At 40.7% G+C, this 27,622-nt stretch overlaps 2 protein-coding genes across 2 annotated transcripts in view; one reads left to right on the forward strand and one right to left on the reverse strand.

Moving 5' to 3' along the window:
- The window catches only part of LOC106176979 (uncharacterized), a 43,766-nt gene that overhangs the window by 1,273 nt on the left and 14,871 nt on the right, over window positions 1-27,622 (reverse strand). The window contains exons 23-49 of the mRNA XM_013559582.2: window positions 13,652-13,780; window positions 12,351-12,374; window positions 12,008-12,125; window positions 11,572-11,711; window positions 11,196-11,310; window positions 10,738-10,877; window positions 10,111-10,245; window positions 9,837-9,863; window positions 9,448-9,562; window positions 8,926-9,134; window positions 8,688-8,802; window positions 8,178-8,272; window positions 7,717-7,881; window positions 7,161-7,275; window positions 6,656-6,816; window positions 5,989-6,103; window positions 5,248-5,588; window positions 4,947-5,061; window positions 4,210-4,418; window positions 3,726-3,840; window positions 2,991-3,403; window positions 2,663-2,777; window positions 2,254-2,540; window positions 1,682-1,796; window positions 1,098-1,309; window positions 637-751; window positions 134-396 (exon numbers count right to left, since the gene is read on the reverse strand). Coding sequence (XP_013415036.2) covers window positions 134-396; window positions 637-751; window positions 1,098-1,309; window positions 1,682-1,796; window positions 2,254-2,540; window positions 2,663-2,777; window positions 2,991-3,403; window positions 3,726-3,840; window positions 4,210-4,418; window positions 4,947-5,061; window positions 5,248-5,588; window positions 5,989-6,103; window positions 6,656-6,816; window positions 7,161-7,275; window positions 7,717-7,881; window positions 8,178-8,272; window positions 8,688-8,802; window positions 8,926-9,134; window positions 9,448-9,562; window positions 9,837-9,863; window positions 10,111-10,245; window positions 10,738-10,877; window positions 11,196-11,310; window positions 11,572-11,711; window positions 12,008-12,125; window positions 12,351-12,374; window positions 13,652-13,780 — 4,218 coding nt within the window. The remainder of the gene's footprint in view (window positions 1-133; window positions 397-636; window positions 752-1,097; window positions 1,310-1,681; window positions 1,797-2,253; window positions 2,541-2,662; window positions 2,778-2,990; window positions 3,404-3,725; window positions 3,841-4,209; window positions 4,419-4,946; window positions 5,062-5,247; window positions 5,589-5,988; window positions 6,104-6,655; window positions 6,817-7,160; window positions 7,276-7,716; window positions 7,882-8,177; window positions 8,273-8,687; window positions 8,803-8,925; window positions 9,135-9,447; window positions 9,563-9,836; window positions 9,864-10,110; window positions 10,246-10,737; window positions 10,878-11,195; window positions 11,311-11,571; window positions 11,712-12,007; window positions 12,126-12,350; window positions 12,375-13,651; window positions 13,781-27,622) is intronic.
- On the forward strand, window positions 13,934-27,292 carry LOC147762533 (uncharacterized). The gene is made up of 2 exons (XM_087012154.1): window positions 13,934-14,230; window positions 23,901-27,292. The coding sequence occupies exon 2, from the start codon at window positions 23,901-23,903 to the stop codon at window positions 26,454-26,456; it is 2,556 nt and encodes an 851-aa protein (XP_086868280.1). The 5' UTR covers window positions 13,934-14,230; the 3' UTR covers window positions 26,457-27,292.

The raw sequence follows: 27,622 nt of genomic DNA on the forward strand, positions 1-27,622 counted from the left end.
ATGCATTTTAACATTCTGCTCCTGGCATCTGTAAATATACCGTATAATACATTTAGCGAGAAAAAAATTGAACCCGTTTGACAAAGAATAATAAAAAAAAAATTACAGTTGTGAATTTTTTATCTCAACCTACCGGACCCGCTTATTGCCCCTCCATTTCCATTCCCTGGAATAACAACAGTGCCACTTCCGGTGCCAGTCCCGGTTCCAGTTCCAGTTCCTGTTCCTGTTCCGCTTCCGTTACCATTTCCAGGAATTACGACAGTCCCGCTTCCGGTACCAGTTCCTGTGCCAGTTCCAGTGCCTGCCCCTGAGCAGTCTGGCTTCTTGCAGCAAGCGTCAGCAGGATCGGGGACCAATTTGCAGGACGCTGGGACGTTAGAGTATGTTACACATCTGAAACGACATACATATTATAATGCAGAATTGTCATTACGGTGTACATGTAAGTAAGAGTTCATCCCCCCTCCAGACAACTTGCTAAAGAATGAAAGCATGCAGGTAACGCGTTTCAAATTTCTTACTATACGTACTTAGCAGAGAACAAACAAAACAGACACCTCACACTTTATATGTTTTTTTTTCTGCACTCATAAACCAACTATAGCCTCCGCAACCAATGCATCAGCGTCATACCTTTCATTGCATTGATAGAGGCCGTTAACTCCGTTCACGCACGTGCACTTGTACGTGCAGCCGTCGTCCCACTGCTGACCTTGTTGGTAAGTTACTCCTTTGTATACACAGCCACCTGGAAAAATAAAAATAATAATAATAATAATAATACATTTTAAATAATAATAATAACCTATATATGCATGCGGTTATAATATATTAGTCACTATTAGTCACAGTTTCACTGGAAAAATACCAGTGTTTACATGTAACACGTTAAAGAACCACCCCTGTTGCCCTTTTATATCCATTTAAAGGGATGGACCCATACAGAAGATTGGCATTTTTAGCGGATCTCCAATCAAAATTTCGTCACTTAAAATTTTGCGTTTATTGGTGCATGCGTGACTTATTTAAATGAGAATTAGATGTTCTTGGTTTTTCATATTAGTATAAATATTGCGTTGTGTAGAAAGTATTACCTGTTGTGCCGGTAATTGTTCCAGTGCTTCCTGTCCCAGTTCCAGTGCCAGTGTTGGTTCCGGTGCCACCAGTGTTGGTTCCGGTGCCAGTACCGCCCGTATTTGTGCCAGTGCCACCCGTGCTGAAGTCACACTGAGGTTTCTTACAGCAGCTATCAGCAGGGTCCGTGACCAATTTACAGCGTGGGTCCAGGTTAGCGTAACTTGCGCACCTGAGGGGCGGGACAAACAATTTCACTTTTATTTGTGGGTAATGATAGGTTTTGATACTTCCCAGCTTGATAAAAAATTGATATGGTTCTTACCGGAGTATGTGGTAACAGTATAGAGATAATAAGGCAGTTTTTTATTTTTATTCATTTCAAATATCAATTTACGATGAATTATTGGCGTTATGTACGAAAAAAGCACAGAACACCGAATGCTGCACCCTATAAATTTTTAGATAACTTTCCCAATTTTTTAAGATTCTTCGCCAAAATATAAGATTAATTTCCATATTTTACAATCGGCCAAGGGCGCCCTGGGCACGTGTCCTACCTGCTCATACCCTTTACACCACTGCCTTGTACGAAAGTACCCACCTCTGCGTACACTTGTATCTACCAGCCACGCCGTCTTCACAGACACACTTGTAATCGCATCCATCATCCCATGTTTGACCTTGAGCGTACACGCTTGATTTGTATAGGCATCCACCTAAAAAGGATAATTTTTCGTTATTTTAATGTACATTCTCGCATTTTTTATTTTTCTCTCTTGGCGTGATAGCAGTTTCATACTCCGTAGAAGAACTTAACTACAATTATATGATGAATACCAATCTCGCTTTTACCAACAATTCCAGTTCTAATGGTTTCAGTTTCACTATAGTTACTCACATACTGCACTAATTTACCGATAAACCGACTTAATTGCCTATAGTCACCTTGATAACACTGTTGGCCCGTACCGGTGTTTCAAATTTTGACAAACTTTAAACATATACAAACTTTAAACAATAATAAACCTTGGCAATAAAATGCAACCACTGCATCATGGGCGTCTCAGATAGATTACTTAACACTACGATAAACAATGTGGGGAATAGTGCACGCAGAGTGTACAGTACGTATGAGCCTTTTACACAATAGTGAATACTCTTTTCATTATTCACCTCCGTTTCCTATAACGACACTACCAGTGCCGGTCCCCGTGCCAGTACCAGTACCGCCAGTGTTGGTTCCAGTACCAGTGCCGCCAGTGTTGGTTCCAGTACCAGTGCCGCCAGTGTTGGTTCCAGTACCAGTACCACCAGTGCTGGTTCCAGTACCAGTTCCAGTACCACCAGTATTTGTGCCAGTACCACCAGTGCTGAAGTCACACTGTGGTTTCTTACAACAGCTATCATTGGGATCTGTGATCAATTTACAGCGTGGGTCGAGGTTTGCATAGACAGGGCATCTGCAGGTAAAATAAAAAAAGAGTTAGCACGTGTTAGATAACTACTGTAGAAAAAATTGGTTGATCAATAGTCCAAACCGTAACGAGCATGCTAATTTTGTCATTAGTATGTATTAATTCACCTTTGTGTACATCTATAACGGCCGATGTTTCCGTCTTCGCAGACACAGTTGTAGTCGCAGCCATCTTGCCATGTCTGTCCTTGAGCATACACTTGTGTCTTGTACAAGCACCCACCTAAAACGATGTTGATGTTATGATTTTAATTAATAAACTTTAACCATATGTGATAGCACTCTATTTTTTCCAAGCTGCATCGTGTCCAGTGAAACACGTATGCTGTAATTACTACCGTTCCTATAATTAAACGGCACATATCGCCGGTTTTGCATGCATAATTTACCGAAACTTCAAGTATAGAAAAGATTGCACTATATAACAGATACCAACCTCCACCAGTACCAACAATTCCAGTTCCAATGGTTCCTGTTGCTGTCCCACCAGGGTTGGTTCCAGTTCCGGTCCCTCCAGGATTGGTTCCAGTACCAGTGCCTCCAGGATTGGTGCCAGTTCCGGTGCCAGTTCCGGTGCCGCCAGGATTGGTTCCAGTTCCAGTGCCACCAGGATTAGTTCCAGTTCCGGTGCCTCCAGGATTGGTTCCAGTTCCAGTTCCTCCAGGATTGGTTCCAGTTCCAGTTCCGGTGCCTCCGGGATTGGTTCCAGTTCCAGTGCCTCCAGGATTGGTTCCAGTTCCAGTACCACCAGTATTTGTGCCAAAGTCGCATTTAGGCATTTTACAACAGGCATCATTTGGATCCTGAATCATGGTGCAGCGTGGGTCTAAGCTGGCGAACGTCGGGCACCTGTACACGCATAAATTTTTCATAGACAGTAAACTCATTTGGAAGGCAACTATATCACTGTGCTTACATAATTAGCTCTTTCTGTACCGATTAGAGAGGCATCAGATTTACGCGTTCTTTTATTACAACAGTCATATTCTTTATCGGTCGGGAGATAGAATAAAGTCATTTTGTATCGCTATGAAATGGCATCCAACAGGCTAACATTTATTAAAGTAACCATTTCCCTCATTTGGACCTTATAAAGCTGTACATAGCACCTAGACCAGGCCCATGTCGCCAGTTGACTACATCGTGTGACTTGATAACAAAAATAACACACCTCTGGGTACACCTGTATCTGCCAATAGTACCGTCTTCACACACGCACCGGTAATCACAACCATCGTCCCACCTTGCACCTTGAGCGTAGATCTTGTTCTTGTAGACACAGCCAGCTGCAACCGAATTATGCTTTTATATTGTAAGAGATAATTCATTAGTATTGAAGAATAATCAAATTATTTAATTCCCATTACGTGCCCCCCTCCCCCCCGTATATGGTCTATAAGATACAATACAAGCAAAAGTTGAACGAGAGCACAGACCTCCGCCAAGGCAAAATGTATGTGAAAATTAAATGAAATCTTACGTACATCCAGATTCAGTTAAAACTGTTATCACCTCTTCTTTCACTTGTGAAGAAAAATATTGTTATCTTGTCCGCAAAGCAACGCATTAACCTAAATCGTTGGCGAAAGTCATTATAAACATAAATACTATGGAACAGCTAAGGCTTTATTAATATTCACAAAACAATGTTTTACTTTGACTGCCGGTTACTGGTTTCTGTGTGGCAAACGTAGGTTTGATAGTTGGAGGATTGGTTGCCTTTGTGGTGGGTGCCCGGGGGGTGGTGGGTACCCTTGGGGTGGTAGGTGCAACAACTGCTCCACACTGAGGAACTTTACAGCAGGAATTCTGAGGATCTTGCACCAGTTGGCAGTTAGCTGGAAGGCTGGCATAGCGTGGACATCTGCAATGTAAATGCACAGTGCTTAGTGCAAGTGATGTACACAATGGTTGATCCAGGGGGTACACAACGAACATTCGAACCCCTCCTGTCAGCTTCGGAAGTACCCCGCCAGCAGAAAAAGCTGAATGAGAAAATTGGGCAAATCAAAGCAATATATTTCATCTCTGTGCTCTACAGATTATAGTAAAAATTCTCCCCGCCAACCGTTTACAAAAAGATACCGAGCAACATGGGGCACTATCCTTGTTTCCCCCCTCACCTAAAAGTAAAATGTCATTCTATAAACGGAGGTAAATGCATCTGATGTTATAGTTATGAGATAAGCATTTATACGGCTCAACTTCTACAATCTATGTTAGTTCTCCGAGTGCAAAAAACATTGCATACATCATTGAAAATTTTCTCTTAAAACAAACACCCAATAAAAATCGCAACATTTCCATGTCAATTATCACATTCTAAAACAGTATGTGTGGCGGCAATTCATAGATGTGACAAAAAAGTATCGGTTGTAACTTAAATCCTGACCTTTCTGTGCATTGGTACATGCCCCTTGTTGCGTCAGTGCATTCACAGTTGTAGTCGCAGCCATCCTGCCAAACCTGGTACTGGTAGTAGGTTTGTCCTTTGTAGACACAAGCGTCTGTAAGGCAATAACCACGTATTACACGACATAACATTAATCATTCCCATGTTTCATATTGAGTATACATTTTCTTCGACAAATATATAATTACGAACTTGAGAAGTTGAATGTTCTACAATGGCACTACACTACTTAGCAAACTCACGCATTGTAAGCACAGAAATACCAAGAAAGTCCACTTACTCCTCTGTCCAGTGACTGATCCGCCTGGAATGGTTCCTATACCAGTAAATGACCCGACGGGAAGTGTTGGGATGATAATAGGGCCATTGGGGCCGGTGACAGTTATACCCGTGCCTGTCCCAGTGCCGCCAGTGCCCGGGCCAATGGTGCCTGTACCAGTGCCTCCAGTCCCAGTGCCCGTACCACCAGTTCCAGTGCCCGTACCACCAGTTCCAGTGCCTGTGCCACCAGTTCCGGTACCAGTCCCGGTTGGAGTACACACAGGCACCTTGCAGCATTTGTCTCCATTAGGATCATCAACCAGTCGGCAGTTGGAAGGAATGTTGTTGTATGATGGACACCTATGTTATATATAAAATCAAACTTAATGCAATATTTCTGCGACAAAAGTCATACCAGCTACGACGCAACAACTGAAGATTAGGTTGAAGATTTTACATTACACAGATTTAGTATTAAGGCAGTTGTTAATTTTTGTTACTTTTATTGCTATTTTTAATGACTGTTTCAGTAGAAATATCTTTATGTCCATTCTAATAAATAAAAATATTCACAATTTGATAACTGTATTAAACATTGCACAAGGCACTTAATTATAAATCACATTTTTCAAAAACACGGATGTTAAAGATACAGAACGAAAGTTAAATATTTAAACCTCTTATTGAATGAAAAATAAAACTATGCTATAAATCTCTTAATAACACGATTTAGCATTTTGCCTTAAACTGACTTTCTCACCTGTAGTTACACCTAACGTATCCCGTGGAGGCGTCTTCACACACGCATCTGAACGTGCACCCGTCGTACCACCAGTCGTTCTGGTTGTAATATCTGTTCTTATACACACACGTGCCTGAAATTAAAAATGTGATATCAGCTGAAGACGATAACATATGCCTGAACTACAAATTGTTATATCAATACAGAACGTTGTAATCCACTCGCTATAATTTGTTTTTATACAAAAAGGTGCCTGAAATATGAAATGTGATATTTTTAAATATCGTCAGCAGTTTCTTTCTCTTAATAGGGCTATGAAATAAATATTATCTTCAGAGTGTGACTGTAGTGGTTCCTTCTGCCTCCTGTAAAATTGCTAAATAGCTTTGCTTTTCTGAAGCAGGCCATAAATTGGACGTCAAAATAGCAATGGTACAAGATGTAAAAACTATGAACTCGTCATTTGTGGGAATAGAAATAAAACATCCATTGCATTCAATATGGCTGCACGATTTGACGCTTTTACACGCTGTAGTATCAGATAAAATCTAATCCAAGTATAGTGGATATTTTTAGGCAAAACGAACGTTATGAACAAATTCAGCAGCATGTTTGGACATTTAGAAAAAATACTTAGTCTTGAGAGAAAAGTTTATAGATTGAAATCAAAACTATCCAGTGTTACCTGGTTTAGGAGCCAGTGTTGGTCCCACATTACCGCCTCCTACGATAGTGGTTCCAGAGCCTGTTGTCCAGTCACACTGGACCTTACTGCAGCAGCCGCGTGGAGACGTGGGGTCCGGTACTTGACGACACGCGCTGGGGAGATTGTTGTACCGTGGGCACCTGTGTGAGAGAAAGATAAAAACTGTATGTTTGACACGTTGTGTATGGTCTGGTGACCAAATATTACTTTCCTTGGAAGCTTTGAGTTTTGATTTCAGCAAAAGGTTAATGATATCTGGCATACATTTTATTCTTTACCAATATCAAAACAGGTACGTACCAAACAAAGATATCTTGCATATCTATAATGTGTTTTCGTAGCAGACGAGTACGATTTTACTGTTATATGTGCAGTAGAGGTATATGGGACAAATATTGACCCACCACCCCTACACCAACCCCCCATCACGAATTCCAGAATACGCCATTGCAACATCGTCCCGGAGAAACAATATGTTACTCACGTTTCTTTACAGCTGTAGAATCCCCTGGATGCATCCTGGCACTCACAGTCGTAGTCACAGCCATCTGCCCACTTGGCGCCTTGGGCGTAATTCTTACCCTTGTATACACACACGTCTAGAAATATACCATTGTTTAAAGTTCTTTTGACCGCGTGGCTTTATAGATGACAAGTTATTTAAGCTTTGAAACTCTGGGCAAAAGTATTTTTGTAAGCCTTGTCTGTCAGGCTTTGTTAAAAGCTAATAAATTCTTTGCTAATTTTATTCAGAGTTTTGAAACCTTGTGATTGGGTGTCTTGAGTGTTTTAAAATACAGTTATCGATATAACCTAATATTCAAATTCAAAATATGACTTCAGAAAAATATCAGTTACACTCACAGAAGCCTACTTTTTCATTGATTGAATGCACAATATAAATAAACTTTATAAACTAATAAGATACCGGTAGAAAACGGTAATTGAGCTATCGCGATCTTGCGGTTGTTTAAACAGTATTCATGTTGAAAAGTCATCATATTCATGAGAAAAAAGCGATAAAATGTCATAACACGTACTTCTGACGGTGCCAGTGCCGGTGCCCGTCGTTGGTAAGACCAGAGAGCCAGTACCTGGGATAACCACAGTGCCTGTCCCAGTACCAGTTCCGGTTCCGGTACCCTGACCACCTACGGGACCAAACCCATTGAAGCCTTTGCCAAAGATCGGTATTGGGTAGATGCCTGAAGATAATGATCATAAAGCACTAACGTCATTTACGTTGACAATAGATAAATAAATAAATACTTTTACTTTTGCTGCAAAAAAACTAGGTATACTGTGCGCATACTCAGCGTATCATGTACCTACCCAACTCGAATTATGTCAATGTCCCAGTGTATCGTGCGTATGAAAGAGAAGTCAATGAGCAACTGTCAAAGAATTAGGATACACTGGAGTGTGACAGAGCCTTATAGCATGTTATGATATGCCTGTCCGTCTGAAGAAGCGCACGAAAAGAACCAATGTAAAATTTTACCTGAGCCAGTTGGGCAGTTTGGTTTCTTACAGCAGGTGTCGATAGGGTCTTCTTCCATGGTACACTGTGAGGGGACACTGGGATAGAAAGGGCACCTGGAAGATCCAATATTTACCATAAAGCACTTTCCTGTTGTTATCGATGAGAACTTACATGTACTATAGATAAGACACGCTTTTGTTTGCGCTTTGTTTTGTTTCATTTACAATATTTGAATTTCGGACGCCTTACTCGGACGATTTAACTTCATATCAAATCTTTAACCATAAAAAGCCCACTTAATGGCGTATCTAGGGTTCAAAGAGTTCGGTAGAGTAAGAGATTAGTGCGCCATTTGATGAGTTTATTAACCTTTTAGCGACTAACGTCCGTACTGGGGTACATGGGTAGTCCGAAACAACCCCAAAGTTTTATTTCATACATATATAATCCATTAATTTTTTAATGCCAATTTTAATGAGTGTGTCCCTGCAGAAAAGTTGAAATGAGGAAAAAAAAAGCACTTTGTACCTCTGGTCACACCGATAGCTTCCGGTGACGTCATCTTCACACACGCAGTTGTAATCACATCCATCCATCCATCTCTGCCCTTTGACGTATAATTGTCCCTTGTACAGACAGCCACCTGGGCGAAAGAGTATATTTTATAACATGGGAACCTTCTCCAAAGTGTACATATAGTGCTAGTTACGTATAGCAAGCCGTGACTTTTAGATTACACACGAGGTCAAATATAAATCAATCTTACGTAGTTGGGGACCTGTTCCAGTTCCGGTTCCGGGTCCTCCAGGGCCCCCTGTTGACGGGCTTGGTGATGGCAGCGTGACCACTCCGGTAGCAGTTCCTGTGCCGCCAGTCCCAACGAAAGACCCGGATGAGCACTGCACTTGCTGGCAACACTGTCCAGCTACAGTCACCAGTTTGCAGGCAGCTGGCAGGGAAGAGTACTGAGGGCACCTGGGGGTTTTCAACAGGAGAAGTCATCTCGAATTCGGTTATTTTCGTATCCTGTTATATATTTGTGATTTTCACAAATGTAATAATTCAGTAGATAAACGTGAGCAAAGAGGATACCGCCCTGGAGATAGGCCTACAACGAACGTCATTATGATGTGTTATATATTTGCTGTATTTTAAGTCTATTACCGCCGTATTACAGTAGTTATCTTACAGGAAACAGGTTATATCGACCTAGAGGAGCCATTTCCTATAAAGATTCACTGGTTTGACTCCCTGCAGGCCGATAGAAACACGGGTGTTATGAACGTACTTGTTGTTACATCTGTAGTATCCATATATGGCGTCTTCGCACGTGCACTCTACGTCACATCCGTCCTGCCACGTCTGACCTTGGGTGTATGTACTTCCTTTATACAAACAGACATCTGCAAAAAACAATACAAAAAGTTGGATTAATTTCTAAAAAATTGTCTTTTTTTGTATAACGATCCTTTATAGTCAAATGTATTTACAGCATGCGCAACTTAACAGAAAATCAACTCTTAAAGAGGTGGTGATAAGTTTTTCTTTAACAACGATAATGGTAACGATCAGATGAACAAATGATCTCCTAGACCTACTAGCATACACGTGTGTGTAGCTCTCATCGAATTCTAAATGGTTAACCAAATGCAACATCCTACAGTTAAAATGACTTACCGTTTGGACCAGGCACAGCAGGGGCATCTGAAGAAAAGAGTGACCATTATTCAACTGAACTCTTCTAACATCGATAAAAAGAATAAATCTATGAAAACTTCGTTGTAAATCGTACCATGCATTACACAAACATTTTTCTTTTTATTCAACAACTTAAGATACTCTACGATTGCTACTCAAAGAACGTTCGTCTTCCCTGACAAGGTGTCCCCCCCACCCCACCAAAGCAAAACCCTGGATCCGCCGTTGTCAATAGCAGACTCTGCCTACTTACTGCACAGATTGCACCATTTCTTGCAGTTGTCCAGCACCCATCCTTTGTAAACTGGTTCCGTACATATGCTGGGACTGTAATCAGGGCAGTTGGGGCGCTTGTCTCTGCACACGGGCGGGGCGGTAGGTTTCGCATCTGTAACGTCACGTAAACAGTCAACAGGAAATGCGACAAAAATATATTTACATATGTGAATAAGACTTGTGAAGAATCTTTTTTCTATAGCTATTTATATTTGTCTGATCTTACCATCCAATATTTCATCTGCTTGCAGTCAGACTTCATCAGGGGATGAGGTTGTGACAGGTATGACAACCTGTCACCCCCTGTGGTGTGCTATTTGGTCAGATCCCCCACACCCCCCAAATCTTCACAAGTCTATTACAATAACATAGCTAATGAAACTGTTCTACACTACGTGAATAAGACTGATTTAATAAATCATTTGGTTTAGAAAAAAATTAATAAACATGGAGTATACAGTGATCATCTTTGAATGGGTTTTACATGTCGGACAGTCTACATTGTCTTATAAAAAGACAGACAACTTTTCATAAATATGCAAAGATGCACAGAGGGGACGCAGTACCTAAATGAATGTCAACCAATATGAGATGAGTTACTCACTGGTTCCGGTTCCAGAAATCATTCCTGTTCCAGTGAAGGAGCCGTAGTTGGTTGGCCACTCACAATAAGGCTCCTCGCAACATTTCCCGGGCTTGGAGATCATCTTGCATACCGAGGGAAGGTTGGAGTATGACGGACACCTGTGACGAAGAGATATACCATTATTTTTCTCAAAAGAATTACGTGCACCTTTCACATGGGGCGTGGTATACATTTTTTCTTTAATACATGTGACATGGTAAATTTGACCAAGCAGTTTTAATGACAAAAATAAAGGAACATAATAATAATAATAATAATAATAATAATAATAATCAAAAAGTGAAATTGAAATTATAAAAAAAGTAACCACTTAAATCAAAGTCCGTATGTGCCCCAACCAATAAAGCCGTTTACTACTGATTTATTTTGCGACATTAACTCGTGTAATGCTGAAATGATTAGATAGTCTCACATACTGGTTCTGGCACGAGTAATAACCCGTCCTCCCGTCTACACAGATACAGTTGTAATCACAGCCATCCTGCCAAGACTGGCCTTGGTAGTACTTCGATCCCTTGTACACGCATACATCTAAGATGGTGCAAAGAATGATGGTAAACCGTGAATGATGGGTGGTAATTTTTCCTCTTTTGACAATAGAAATATTTAACATATTGATTGATTTAACAGTAGTATGTTGAAAAATAATAAATAAATTCATGAATTACAGGTTAAATAAACCATTAAACAATTAATTTTAAAAAAATGCAAATAAATCAACTGATTGATAAATAACCCGGTTGATAACAATAGTCTATTCTTTGCGTCTTTGCTCTAAACCCGAAGGCTTACTTTGTCCGTTCAGGGTGCCCACATTGGTGCCGGTGATGGTGCCGAAGGTGGTGCCCCAGTCACACACGGGTTTGGCGCAACATTCTCCTGCTGTCTTCACGAGGCGACACGCTGATGGGAGATTGTAATAATACGGGCACCTGAAAGAGATATGTACAAAACGTGATAGGGTGACATAGATGCTTCATTGTCTCTCGTGTTAAGGCAGTAAAACTGTAAATTGTTTCTAAATAGACTGACTTAAACGAATGGCCTGAATGTCATGTATCATTGGCATATATATCTTTTAGTATTTTATAGAATGACTTTGGTCGTTCCTGGATTCAATTACATGTGCTAATTAGACAAAAGCGGTAGCAAATTGAAACAGAAGCGTCTCGGGAGATTAGGTAAATGGCCTTTTTTCAGTTTTTTTTACATTATAGGGCCTACTCACAAATCGCTACACTGGTAGGCTCCCCTGCTGGCATCAACGCACGTGCACTCGTAGTCACAGCCATCTTGCCAGGTTTGTCCCTGGGTGTACGTGTTGCTTTTATACGAACACTTGCCATCTGTGAAAATTGATTGATATATTCAAGTTTTGAATTTTAGTTTCTAATTAAAATTATAATTTATGTAAAAATATCTAAACACAAACCGATTTTCAAGATCTACAACTTGTAAGTTATGTTTGGTACAAAGTAAGTTTATGCAAAAATAATTGACAAAATTAGGCCTATACTTTGTCAAAATTACTACTTTCAACGATTGACTAAAGTAAACAATTGGATACTCACAATAACCACCAGTTACTTGTCCAGCTAAAACGGTAAAAAAATTAAAGAGTGGGATGAACGCCTTTTGTGTTTCAACTACGCCGTTAACGCTCAGCATAAGAAGCTAATACCAACGAAGTGTTCTTCAAGTATGTCAGATTTTTAATTTTCATATTCATTAACAGGGTACAACGCAACAAAGGACATAAGTTAATATAATAACATATTTGTTAGATCTTTCTGAACTTACGTGCACAAACTTAATTTCATCAAGGTATCATTAACAGGCCTTCCCAACTACCAGACTCGGCACCTACGGGTCCAGTATAAACCGGTTTATCAGACCACACTACCCGTTTTCAAGGTGTGTGTCAGATCGCATTACAGAGTATCAGCCACCACACCGATTTTGCCTGGTGCGCGATGTGATAGCAATGATCCTAAGCGGGGTTGGAAAGTAGTGCATCTCTTCTAGATTCATGCGCTGCTGCAATTTTCTCTGTTTATGCTAAAATCTGACAGTACCGCAATTTTTAACATAAAATTTAGGTTCGGACATAGCCAATGATGTTTTGTAAATAAGAACTTGCAAACTTATATATTAATTTAGAAAAGTAGACCTAATTTTGATAGCGGAAGCATATTCTGTCGGGGGTTAAATATTTTCATGACTACCGGGATGGACGAGATTGAGGGCAGGGGTAATCCTAGAGAGGGGTGAGAAACGTCCATTGTTCTCGTCAGCGAGGCTGTCCTTTTTCAGGGTTTGTACGCACGGACAGAAAACTTAAGTATTGTGGTAGTACTAGTAGATATCAGCCTGTAGTCTTGAACAAGCGCCTCGATGACGAGTGAACAGTTGTCAAAAACAAAAGACCCAGGAGTGGTAGTTCAACTACTGTTCATGCGTGCCGCAACGACCAAACCTAATTGCTCCTGAAGGTCACAAAACAATAACCGGTACTGACGGCTAGGCTCGTCTTAATCATATAAGTCGCGCGTTTCCACCCCCTGATTGAGGGAGTCGTCTGTTGTATTCATACGACTCCTACTTGACGAAAACGAGGCGCGATACCCGGATGACAGGTAGGCTTACAGAATTTGCGATAGGTTATGATACTCTTTTATGCGATCTGACACACACCTTGAAAACGGGTAGTGTGGTCAGATATACCGGTTTATTCTGGACCCGTAGGTGCCGAGTCTGGTAGTTGGGAAGGCCTGATTAACATGTTTTTAGTATCACTTAACATGTCTTTGGTTGCTGATATTGAAAATTCGGTCTTTACAATATCAGCAATCAAAGTTTGAACAGTACTCACAGCAATACCCGCAGAACAGGGCACAGTTGGTGGTGGCCCAGGACGGGTATGTCTTGCAGTCACTCTTGGTGTAGGCAGCACAGTTTGGCAATTTGTCTTCACACTTTTGGTAAGTAGGTGGTATCACAGCTAACGGAAGTACATTTTTTATTCATGGTATCGAATTACGTATCTGTCAGCAATATCTTACATAATATATCTTTCAACGCTTTTCCAATTTCTACAATTTCTAAATGTTTAATTTTATCGACATCACTTAAATTCATCAGGATATATCTGTTGTGATTACGGTTGTGGCTTGTATTGAATAAAGCGCCATCTATTAATATGATGTTGCGCCACCTAGCAGTATGAGATAGACAGCGGAAAATTTGAGAGCTATCTTCACTCAACCATTCCACTGAGCGACCTCGCTAGAGAGACACCTCCGTAGAATCAGCACCTCCTTTGTATATATTCTTCACTAAGCAAATATTCCTAAGTTCTTCCTACTAGACAGATCCAATTGGTACAGATTGTAGTGACAGACTAGGAGCTTTTTGAAGTTTGCATAGGAGTCCAGACAGTGGAAATTTAAAGGTAAGTTGTTCATGCCCCTGATCAGGGTGTGTCAGCCGCCTTTGTGTATCACTATCATTTAGACTGTAGTTATCACGAGAATAAGTGAGTTTAGCCACTCGGGTTCACTTCATTTGGCGACAAGGAAAACCGAGCCCGTTTCCTGTTCTTTGATCAATTTTTGGTGTGAGAAATTTTTAAATTCCTTTGTCTGCCGCCATATTGGATAGGTGGGGGGAGTGAAAGTTTATTTAACTCCACGATCCGTGTGCAGGGGTGGCAATACTTTTTATTGTCCAGCATACCCTTGTACGTCCATTTGGTGGTATATGAAAGTAATGATTTTGGTTACTAAATTTAAAGATTAAAAGGAAATTCTTATATCTAAATTTGATTATAAAGTAATCTTACTTATTCTTGGGGATAACGTGAGGACCCCCAGACTAATTGGTAGTGATCCCCCATATATACTGCTTATATCTGTTTCTTAAAGGTAAGGGTTTATTTTTACTAAATTTATCTTAAAAAATTACCATATTTGGAGATTTATTCAGGGTATTGTTTCTTATTTCTTTGTTTAGGGTTAAGTTTTTCGGGAATTTTGAATTAAATTTTTGAGGGAAGGTATTTTTGGGTTTACATTTATTTTCAATTTTTTACAAATTTTTAAGGTCAAAAGTGAACCTTTGACTTCATTTATTATATTTCCGGCTACATTTAGCCCAAGAACAGACAGCAGTATATATTTACATTGCCCGTTCCCTTGTCTTTTACAAAAGTACCCCTCAGCCCTATTTTTGACCCTTTTCCTGACCTTCTCGGTGAAACTGAAATTTCCGGATCACTAGAAGACAGGTCTTCTTATTAATTCTCACACTAATTGTGGACAAAAAGTGCCTCTTTTACAGAAAATAGCTGGATTAGTGTGATCTTTTGTTATTAATTATGGCAATGGCAAAAGAATTTATGGTGGATCTCACAAATGCTACCATAAATGATTTAATGAGAGTACCTGGCATAGGTCAGAAGCGTGCGGAAGCTCTTTTAGATTTCAGAGAACAAGGTATCTGTTTGGATGAGAATTTTCTTCTACAAAAATTAGGGTCCAATCTTTCATCTAAAGTGTTCCCCTATTTTCATTTCCAAAATAATTTCAGACCATCTAAATCTTTTGGGGGGGCCAGACCCAAAGAAATAAAAGAAAACTCTTCCCAATCTCGTCCAACAAAGATGCTTAATCCTGTTACCGAAGAGCCGACGCAGCTATCAACGTCTATTGACCTATCTATTCCTGATGCTGTAAGCCAAGAGCAACGTTCTGAAATAGAACAACTTTTATACCAAAACGAGCAATTAGAAAAACAAAAAATGCTCAATTTTTCAATTCTCAAAGAAAAAATTCAAAAATTTAAAAATCAAAGTGAGCCACCTAATTTAAAAGTTCCACCTAAATCAGCATTTGAACCAGGTAGGCCACTTATGCAAGACTATCAGGAATTTGATAGGGAACTAGACGATATTACTAGACGTTTTTCTTTGCCTATTGACATTTGCTCCAATATTCCCCCACCTCATGGTGGTGGGAATCAACCCAATTTTGTTGGTACAGCGAACATTTTGGGTGAAAACAAGACATCAACTACTGCTCAGAACAGAGTTCCGGGTCATGCTTTGTTTAATCCTCAGGGATATATAACACCTATCAATCCCCCTACTATAGCAGATCCTAACCCACAGTTTTCAAACCCTGATCTTGATGATTCGCTACCACATTTGAGAAATCCAGACCCCCATTTGTCCCAATTGCCCAATGTCCCTAAAACCCGTCCATTACAAATACCAGGCGCCAATAATGGAGTAGGTGACACGCTTATTCCGGAACCTGGTATTCCTCAAAATTTTGGTATAAACCCCAATAAAATTTCAAAAACAAACCAATTCAATCCACCGGATGCTGAGCTTGTTAGGGGTACAATTCCCTTTCCAGGTGAAGTGTTCAGTGTTCCCCAACCCGCTAAAACTGGATTCTCAAAACAATTGGGCCCAGCAACACTGACTGAAGAAAATCCTGTTGAGAGTTCTCTCCCACCTCTTTCAACTCTAAATTTTTTAGAGCCCCAAAAGGCAATCAAAATTAAACCATCAAATTTGCCTAGGGAAGAAGAATTATCTCAAAATATGCAGTGTTATCCAAGGTCAGTGAAATCCTCTGTCTTTCCCAAAGCTCATGTTACAGCCCCCCATGTCATTCAACAAGATAGGGGGAATCCTATTGATCTTCCTAAGAATCTCTCCTTCAATGGTAAAGAGGATTGGGAGGACTTTAGGTGCATGTTTCAAAGCTACAGGGAAGTAAATGGATGGACGGATAGTCAGTGCAAAGATTTCCTGCATTGGAGTTTAAAAGGGAAAGCCCTCAGTTTCTTTACGAAATTGACCCGCTCCAATCCCCTTATCACCTTCCCTGCCCTGATGAATAAACTTGACATTGTGTTTCGAAAGGAGTATATCCCAGAAACTTCCCGTGCTGAGTTTCATCAGGCCACCCAACTACCAACTGAGACTTTAAATGAGTGGGCATGTCGGGTGTTGTTACTGGCCACAGACGCGTACCCAGATCTCCCTGAATCTTTCACTCTTAAAGAATGTATCACCAAATTCTGCCAAGGTTGTATTGATCAGGAGGCGGGTAAATATGCGCGACTGTCTCAACCTAACACCTTAGAGGATGCTATGAACAAAGTCAGTTATTTCCAACATGTGTCCAAAGACTCTCTGGATTATAAAAGAAAAAACAAAAAGCCCAAGGAAGAAATCTCAGTTAATCCAGTTGGATTAAACTTGACTGAGAATCCTCCCGACAATACCCCAAGCTTGTTGGCCAAACCCCAACTTTCTTCGCTCCAAATTAATTCCATGTCTGAATTAGAAACCATTGTTGAGCAACTGATAGAAAAACATCTTACCCAGGATTTTCGGTGCTATTTTTGTAACAGCAGTGTTCATTTCAAAAAAGACTGTCCCCAATACCAACAGTGGGTAAGACAAAAATCCTATGTTCAGCGCCAAATTCCTCAAGTTCCTCAACAACAGCCACCAACAAGAGCTTTTCGGCAGCCATTTCAACAAAATCAAAATAGACCATTTTTTCAAAATCAAGCCCCTAGAAATCAATTTTCTCAAAATCAGTTTTCTCAAAATCAATTTCCACAAAATCAATTCTCCCAACCTCGATTCTCCCAACCTCGATTTCCTCAAAATCAAAATACCCAAGGCCAATTTTTTCAAAATTCACAAGTTGGGAGAAATCCACAGTCACAAAATACAAATTTTCACCAAAACCAAAATAGATCCAGACAAATGAGTCAAAAAGGCAATTCTGGAAATTCTTTAAACTGACTGGGGCCAAGGTAAGCGACCGCATCCTTGGGAACCCTGTTCATTTCAGTCGGTCAGTACTACAACCTGATGCGTTATCTTGGGAAAGTAATGGTGATGACAATGATCCCTTGATCTCAAATGTCCTTCAAACTGGTACTCAGTATGTTGAAGCTAGTCCTGAGAGTAATCCAATAAGCGATTCCAGGCTGGTTACGTCAGCTATGGGTTGTTCTGTTGGGGGTGTCCCATCATATGCTCCAAATTCTGCTGATGCTGGCACGTCAAATGTCAATTTTTGTATCTCTTACCAACCTGCTGGTCGGGGAAGTGAGGGAATGGAATTGACTGACAAAGCTGGTGCCGGTGGAAGGAGGGGACGGGGACGACCTTTTTGCTCTAGGGGCAAAGGCCGAAGATACTATGTACCGGAAGAGGGTGCTGAGAGTTATTCAAAAGGGGGAGTTGACACCACTGAACTAAGATCGCAGACTATAATGTCATCTCTCAGAACAGAACCAAACGTGACCCAATTAAGCATAGTTTCATCTTTTGTCACAATGAAAGTCGGAAATATTAAAGTTAAAGCAAAAATTGACACTGGCGCAGAAGCTTCTGTTTTATCATCCAAAATTTATCAGCAATTACCCAATCCTCCCAAAAAACTTGGCGATTGCCAAATGCAGCTGGCCAGTGAAAAATCAAAAATTTCTGGCTTTGTGGTGTCACCAGTTTACATGGAAATAGGACCTGTTCATTTTAAAGAAAATTTGTATGTGGCACCCATTCAAGATCAAATGCTACTGGGCCACGATATCTTACAATTTCTTGGGGCAGTACTTGATTTAAAAGATCAAGCTTTGATTATTAACAACCAAAAAGTCCCTATTCAAACTCAAACAACCGGCAATGATCCCACCATTGCTCGGGTAAGTCTGAGTAGGGGTATCACGGTCCCTCCTAGATCAGTGTCTCGGGTCACTTGTAATATTAGTGAACCTGTAGAAAAATATTACATTGAATCAACGGAGGAGACTGTGTTAATCCCTCGTAGTATTCAGACTGCCTGTTCTAACCCGGTGGTGTGCATTGTCAATCCCACTGACTCTTTTAGAAAATTCAAAAAGGGACAAATTATAGCGAGAGCAGTGGAATTTGATCAAATTTTGTACCAAGTACCCCAAGGTTCTGTTTCTGAAAATACTACCAACCCGGCCTGTGATGCGTGCTTTTATGAAGGAAAATTTGATCTTGGGGGTAAGTGTAATCATAGTAGCACTACTCCTAAAACATGGATTGAATTTCCTGATGAAAGTACCATCCCGACTCAATTACCCGATCATGACAAGCATTGGAATCAGATATTTGGTCAAATGACTCTCCCGATGGATCCCAGTGATGAGACTTTGGTCAAACAATCTGCCCTTGATTCAGACACCCTTAGGAAATATGACGTTCCTAATCAACGCCCTATTAAGAAGGTTACACGCCAAATGTATGGGTATAAGTCACATACATCAAGGAGTCATTCCTGTAGGCCGTGTACACCGAAACCCCCCAATTCAAATTTGTTCCCAATGGTCAATGTGATTCAATCTGAGTCGACCCCTTCAGATGTAAACAATGATTCTCAATTTCTTCAAAATCTACCCGAACATGTCAAACCCGTTTTTCAAAATTCTAAAAATTTCATGTCCCAAGATCAAAAACAAATTTTATTTCAAATTTTACAAGAATACCAAGATGTTTTTGCAAAGCATGATTATGATCTTGGCAATTTTACAGAAATTGAACATGAAATTGATACAGGCGATGCAAGACCCATCAAACAACGCATGCGCCGCACACCAGCCTGTTTTGTTAATGAAGAAGAAGAACACCTAAATAAAATGTTAAAGGCTGGTGTTATTCAAGAATCTACATCTGATTGGGCGTCAGCTCCTGTTTTGATCAGAAAACGTGACGGTAGTGTACGGTGGTGTATCGATTATCGTGCACTAAACAATGTGACAGTGAAAGACACATTCCCTCTTCCCCTTATGGAAGATTGTCTCGATACTTTGGCAGGAAATAATTGGTTCTCCAAAATTGATGCCAACTCTGCTTATTGGCAGGTTAAAATCAAAAAAGAAGACCAAAAGAAAACTGCTTTCGTGACAAAATATGGCCTGTTTGAACATTGTAAAATGGGGTTTGGGCTCACAAATGCCCCTGCAACATTTTCCAGGGTTGTCAATCTGTTAATGAGGGGTCTCACTTCAGTGTTTCCCCTGCACTTAAATGAGCGAGGCGCCCGCCTCGCTGAAATTTGCAAGCGCCTCGCTGAAATTTGTCAAAAGCACCGCCTCGTTCGGCTGAATGGAACGACAAAGTATATTTTCACTCATGCTAACTGAAAATTATATTTATTTCTAAGCAAATATGGCATTTTCTGTTTACATACGTAATCCCATGCTTCTGAGCACTTGATTTAGCAGTAACGGAAATACGCATGCGCGTATGCCTAAAAATAACAAGCAGTTACTATCTCCCTGTAAGTGCCTCGTTTTCGCAGTTCTGTGAAGTATGAGAGACGCAGCGAAACGAGGCAACTGTTCTTGACACCATTTAATCACGTGTCAAGAATACACTTTCTCTGTCACTTCATGTTCCGAAATTCAGACTGCCTGTTGTTTGTTTTTATAGTTTACGAATATTCACTGATAAAAAAGGAGCAAATAAAGTGGCCTTCGTTGTTTTTATAAACTTGGAGAAGATTTTCTATTGATTTACGGGTAAGTTTTGTGAAAGCAGTAGCGTTGTAAAACTGGGTCACGTCAGTATTTCGCGTGGAAACCTATGCATTGAATATGAATTCCCATGACCGAATAGAACCATATAAATGAATAAACGAAGAACTAAAATTGATGATAAGTGTGATTTTCATCTCTTTAATTCCGAAGAATTCATTTAACGGTGTTTGAAGTTGTTGATTATAAATTACATCTCAAACTACGTAGGCCTATAACTAGTAGCGGGAGTCGCTTTGCGCTGAACGACAATTTAAGGGAGAGAACTTTTTGAAGCAGTTTTATATTAGGATGAAGCGCTCCCACACGCAAAGTCAATTGACCAGTTACTTTCAGAAATGTAAAAACGGTAAGAACAACATATTTTATCAACTTTTTGGTCAATTTGAAAATAATTCAATGTAGTAAGCCCTTTTTCTTGTTTCTTGTAAGTATTAACTTTTTTTTTTGAAAGTACTAACTTTTTTTTTCTTGAAAGAGTATGTTCTATAAACCGAAAAGGACTAAACTGAGTGAATGCATACTGGAAAATAAATTTTGTCCAAACCTTTGTTATGTCATTACTGAATTTACTCCTCAAAACATCTAAAACAAGACAATTCAGTGCCACATAAAATGTAAAAAAAATCAGTTCTAAATACCCTAAAATGCACCAAATTGCACCTCGATTAAAAAAATTTTCCGGGGGGGCATGCCCCCGGACCCCCCTAGTATTGCTGGGATCGCGGATTGCCTACCACCTCGCAGAGCTTGAAAGCCAGGGGAAACACTGCACTTGGAAGACAGTTCTGGCATTCCTGGATGACATTCTGGTCATGGGAAAGTCTTTTGCTGATCACGTCACTAATCTGACAGAGGCTTTAGAGAGATTTCGAAAATACGGGATAAAGCTAAAGGCAAGAAAGTGCTTATTTTTTCAGAAAGAAGTAGAATTCCTAGGGAGGGTGGTCTCTAACAGTGAATTGAAAATGAATTTAAAAGATATAGAAACAGTCCAGTCATGGCCAAAGCCCAAAAATTCAAAAGAAGTAGAAAGGTTTATGGGTTTAGTAAATTATCATCGCACTTTTATCAAAAATTTTGGAGAAATCTCTCAGCCTTTGTATCAACTGACCGGGAACAAACCTTTTATCTGGGACTCAGACTGTGAGGGAGCATTTGTTGCATTGAAAAGGGCTTTAGCTGAACCACCTGTGTTAGCTTTGCCTAATGATACAGATCCATTCATTTTGGATACTGATGCTTCAGATGTTGCAATTGGTGCAGAATTAATCCAAGTCCAGAATGGTCGGGAAAGAGTTATTGCCTATGGTAGCTATGTCCTGACCCCTGAGCAAAGAAAATACTGCACTACCCGAAAAGAACTACTGAGTATTGTGAGGTTTACTCGCCAATTTAAATACTATCTTTTGGGAAGAGTGTTTACTGTCAGAACAGATCATTCCAGCCTGACTTGGTTATTGCGTTTCAAAGATCCACAGGGGCAGCTAGCCAGGTGGATTGAGGAGTTATCTCAATACCACATGATCATTACCCACCGGTCTGGTAAAAAACATACTAATGCCGACACCCTTTCTAGAAAACCAGATCGGTTAGCTCCCTGTTCTAATTATATTGCCGGCCTAAAACCCAAAGATCTCCCTTGTGGCGGTTGCAAGTTTTGTGAACGTGCCCACAAAAATTGGGGAGAATTCTTTGAAAATGTGGATGACGCAATTAACCTTGCTTCTGACGTAAATGTGGTGAGTCATGCTTCACATGGTAGTGACAGTCTGAATTTCCCAGAAAGACAAAGTCCCCAAATTGACTGTATTTCACAGCTCGTACTCAATCTTATTAGCAACTGGGATGAATGCCACAACCAAACTCATGGGCCTTCTATACAAATTTTAAGTTCAACAGGGGAGGTCAAATTAACATCCATTGCCCCCATTCAAGACTCCAGTCAAAATTCATCATTACAATGTTGGGGTTATTCTGTTGATACCTTAAAAGAAGAACAAGAAAAAGACCCTGATTTAGGTCATCTCCGACAATGGTTGCTAACAGGTAAAAGTCCTGAAAAGGGAGAACTCTTCGCAAGCAGTCCTGTTGCAAAGTGTTACTGGCTTAACAAAGAATTTTTCATTCTTTCACATGGCGTTATTTACAAAAAGAACATCAAAGCAGATGACCAGAAACTAGTAATTCCAGCTAGTTTAAAAAATGAAATTTTATCCCTACACCATGATATACCCACTTCTGGTCATCAAGGAATCTCCCGTACCAAATTCCGCCTGAAAGAAAAATTTTACTGGGTCAATCTCAATAAAGATGTAGAAAACTTTATTAACACTTGCGACTCTTGTAACCAAAACAAGAAAAAGGACGCTTATGGGAGAGTACCTCTAATTGAGTACAGAGCTGGAGCCCCAATGGAAAGGGTCCATATTGATTTCATGGGACCTCTACCAAAAACATCAAACGGACATGAGTATTGCCTTGTTATGGTTGATCAGTTCACCAAATGGGTAGAGTGTGTGCCTTTGCCTTCACAAACAGCTGAGGTTACAGCTAAAGCGGCAATCGATAATTTTTTCTCTAAATTTGGATATCCACTTAATATATTTTCGGACCAGGGGCGAAATTTTGAAAGTAAATTGTTTGCTGCTATGTGTCGTGCTTTGTGCATTCACAAATCCCGAACTACACCCTATAGACCCTCCGCTAATGGCCAGGTGGAGAGGTTTAACCGTACCATCATGGATGCCGTTCGTTGTTTCATCCGTAAGGATCAACATGAATGGGATAAATACATCCAACAAATAGCAGGGGCTATAAGATCAACCATTAACCGGAGCACAGGGTACACGCCCAATATGCTCATGTTAGGGAGGGAAGTTAATATCCCAGCCCATCTGATGTTTCCCCATGAAACAAGTAAGCAACACCAGGATTACGGTGAATTTGTGGCTGACCTGGTGCAAAGAATACAACACTCTCATACAACAGCCAGAGAGAGACTCCAATCTACATCAAGGAGAATGAAGCGGGATTATGACCTTAAGATCTTACTCCGACCTTATGGTGAAGGGGATCTTGTCTATGTATTAGACAAATCAACACCTAAAGGCAAATCTCGCAAGCTACACTCACCATGGAAAGGACCTGGAATCATTGAGGCTAAGCTGAGCTCATATCTGTATAGAGTAAAGTTAAAGAATGCCCTTGTCGTCTTAAACCATGATCTGTTGAAACCCTGCACTGATAGGAGAATTCCAGCATGGATAAAGGCGCATAATGCAAGGAAATCTCAAACTGACACTCTTAATGATACTACTGACACCACTTTATATTGTGTTTGTAGAGAACCATATGGTGGACGGTTCATGATTCAGTGTGATTTTTGCGATGAATGGTATCATGGGTCCTGTGTTAATATCACAGTGACTGATGCCTTGGATATTGATAAATATAAATGTCCTCGTTGCAAACAAACTGAACAACATATAACCTAAAATCTGTGTGTTCATTTATCATTTCAGATGGCCCAGCAGCAACAGTCCAAGAGTAAAGTTCTGGATGAACTGGAAATATGGAAGAAATTCCGTGTATTCCCAGCCATCCAAGCCGGGGACTTTGTCCAAAATCTTGTAGAAGCTCTGCCCGGTAAAACTGACAAAATCCAACAGTCAGTATTAGACATAGTGGACTTGTGTAAAATCCAAATGGCCAAAGCTAAGAAGAAGGGTGAGTATTACTCATGGCTGCGCGAATTGGCGTCTGAGGTACTCTCCAAGGGGATTTCCAATAGAAATTGGGTGGAAAAACATATCTCCAAACTCCCACCTAATCCTAAGACTGGGAAATCCAGGAAACCAGTGCGACCCAAACCTATTGGGGAGCCAAGTGTTTTCTCGGGACCAGTCAGGGATATAAGGTTGGGAACTGACCCCACTATTACCCAAACCTCTTTTGTGGTGTCTGGGGGAGGGGGGACTTCCACACCAGTTCCTTCAACATCAGCAGAGGCCATGGAGGTGGACATCCTGGAGGGGGAGGTCTATTCTGGGGAGTCTGGCAATTCTTCGGAATTGCTTGGATCCTCAGATGGATCTGCTACCAAAGGGAGCCCTAAACCCCGTGAGTCTCCTTTGGAAAAGTCCCCAAGCCTTGTGTATTCCATGGAGGGTAGTAGAAGGGCAGCCTTGGCGCGTATTGCCGCGAATTTACCACCCCCATCTTCTGCTTCTGTCTATGTTAGTACGGGGGAGAAAGCCCATTCAGTTGGGCAAGTATCCCAAGCCGGAAAACAAGAGCCTGCCAGTACGGGGGAGAAAGCTCATTCAGTTGGGCAAGTATCCCAAACCGGAAAACAGATTAAAAGGCCAATTCCATCCTTAATGAGCCTCTCCTTCCCTTCCTTGCCTAGTACGGGGGAGAAAGCCCATTCAGTTGGGCAAGTATCCCAAACCGGAAAAAGCCTTTCCTTCCCTTCCTTGCCTAGTACGGGGGAGAAAGCCCATTCAGTTGGGCAAGTATCCCAAACCGGAAAAAGCATCAATCCCTTTTCTGAATCTGCGAGTACGGGGGAGAAATCCCAATCCGGAAAAAGCAGAAAGAAGAAAAGAAAGCCCAAATCAGCAAAATCGTCCAAGTCAGGTCAGTCTGTGCAGAAGCCAGCGACTGTGGCTGCATCTGGGGAATCTCGGAAACGAGAATCTCTGATTGAGTCTGTGGGGGAACCTAGCCTAAAAGTGGCTAAGGTTGAACCCAAAATGACAAAATGTCAGGTCCCTGGATGTAGTGACCCCAATATTGAAAGGGGTGCAGTCAAGGTACATGCTATGACCCATATACCTGAAATTTTTGACGAGGGTTTGGGTACCATCCCTGAAATCGTGGCTCTTAGGGTGAAAGCATTGGAGTGCGCCACATCGCTCATTGTTGGCATTAATAAACCTTTACAAAGCCTATGCGATTTTATTTCTGCATCAGGCGAAAAATTTGGCCTCAAAAAGATCAGGGGGTTTGGCGAAGCCCAACGGCAAGCCATGCAAGCCTTCTGTAAAGAGCTTGGTGTCACTCTGCCCCAGCAAGTAACCCTAAAGCCAGCCAACTCTGTGGGTGCACTTGTACATTGGCGAGCTGTGCTGAAGCTAGCTTCATGCATGAATCCAGTCCAACGGGATTTATGGCTCAATAATTTCAAGGTGCCTGCAGGTATCCAGAGGACAACAGTGGCAGACGTAGTGATGGGAGTCGGAGTCCAGGCTTTCGATAGCCATTTCCACTTGGACAGGACTCTCCAAGCTTATAATCTGCCGTCCAATGGAACCCTGGAGAATCTGAGGGAGAAAGTTCCTGTGCCAGAGGGTAAGGAGGTCAATCTGGTGGGTTCGGTAGCGGTGTATTGTGATCCGGAGAGGTATCCAACTCGGAGTGCCTTGCTAACTAAGCCGGAGAACATGCACATAGCTATTGGATTTCATCCGAAAAAGGCCATCCAATCCCCTGCTTTGCGGGAACAGTATCTCAAAGACTTCAGGACGTTGGTTAAAGATTCACATGTCCAAGCCATAGGAGAGGTTGGTCTCGATTTCTCAGAGTCCTCCCATGTCTGGCAGGATCAGGAAGATCTGCTTAATGATTTACTGCCCTCAGTAGTTGACAGCAAGGTGTTAGTGCTGCATTGTCGTGGGATGGGTAGTGGTGACTGTGTGTATGCCATCAGGCATCTGTTGTCAATCCTTCAAAGGAACAACATCCCTGAGCATCAGCCCATCCATTTCCACTGTTTTACAGGGAGCAAGCAGCTCATGGAGATGTGGTTGCGTGTTTATTACAACACGTACTTTGGCTTCACCAGGCTGGTGAATACCTTCAACAAATCCCAGTTGGAGGCGGTCAAAGCTGTCCCGGAGTGTAAACTACTCTTGGAATCTGACGCACCATATTTTCATGCCCAAAACATCAGGGCTTCTACACCATATTTGCTGTTTGAGACAGCGGAAATCATAGCAGAGGCTAGGGGTGTCGAGGTTAGGCATATACTCGACATTACTGTCACAAATGGTATTAAATTATACCAAAATGAGTAAACTGGTCATTTACCATCTTACCAAACTATATATATACCATCTTACCAAATTACAAAGTACAGCTTTTTATTTAGTTTTTTACATTTGTATATATGAATATAGAACAAAAAAAAAAAAAAAAAAAAAAAAAAAAAAAATTTATATATATATATATATATAAAAAAAAAATATGCACTAATGTAGAATATTGCACCATTATTATAGATATATTTATTTTCATGTACATAGTTTGTACAAACTGTTTATATCAAAAAGGGAAGAATTGTCCCATATTTTAGTTAACAAGTAAAGCAATTTTTATGCAAAGGAAAAATATTCCATGATATTAGTTTTTGTACTTTTGCTGTACTATTATTTCTGACCAGTTATGCTGATTATGACCGAGACCCCCTAACCCATGATCCTTGCTACTGTGTTGCTGTGTCTAAGTTTTACTGGACACGTCTTTCAGGAAGTACTGAGAGTGTATACTTTTCACAAGGAAAACTGATTGACTTAGGCAACTAGTAATCCGGAAAAATGCAGAGTGGATACAGATTTCCTTACATTTTAGTTTTAACCCAAATTTTGTACAAAATCAAATTCTATTTATTCAAAATTATGGGCTGGTCCCATCATTATTTTTTAATGTTCCATAGGCTGGACCTATGGTTTAAAAGGAATTTGGGGAACTCCTTGTACATATTCATTACCATCATAAATTATGGGCTGGTCCCATTTTTCATTTTCAAAAGGCTGGTCCTGTAATTTCATAAATTTCATTCCCCTTTTTATTCTAAATTGGGCGGGTTCCCAATCTTTTTTAAAAAGAAAATGGGGGGGAATGTTGTGATTACGGTTGTGGCTTGTATTGAATAAAGCGCCATCTATTAATATGATGTTGCGCCACCTAGCAGTATGAGATAGACAGCGGAAAATTTGAGAGCTATCTTCACTCAACCATTCCACTGAGCGACCTCGCTAGAGAGACACCTCCGTAGAATCAGCACCTCCTTTGTATATATTCTTCACTAAGCAAATATTCCTAAGTTCTTCCTACTAGACAGATCCAATTGGTACAGATTGTAGTGACAGACTAGGAGCTTTTTGAAGTTTGCATAGGAGTCCAGACAGTGGAAATTTAAAGGTAAGTTGTTCATGCCCCTGATCAGGGTGTGTCAGCCGCC

This window comes from Lingula anatina, chromosome 4, assembly GCF_051362555.1.
Source record: "Lingula anatina isolate TDL-2025a chromosome 4, LinAna3.0, whole genome shotgun sequence".
NCBI lineage: Eukaryota > Metazoa > Brachiopoda > Lingulata > Lingulida > Lingulidae > Lingula > Lingula anatina.

Coding starts and splice junctions, on each gene's coding strand:
- LOC147762533 (XM_087012154.1), top strand. CDS start 23,901: ATGGCCCAGCAGCAACAGTCCAAGAGTAAAGTTCTGGATGAACTGGAA.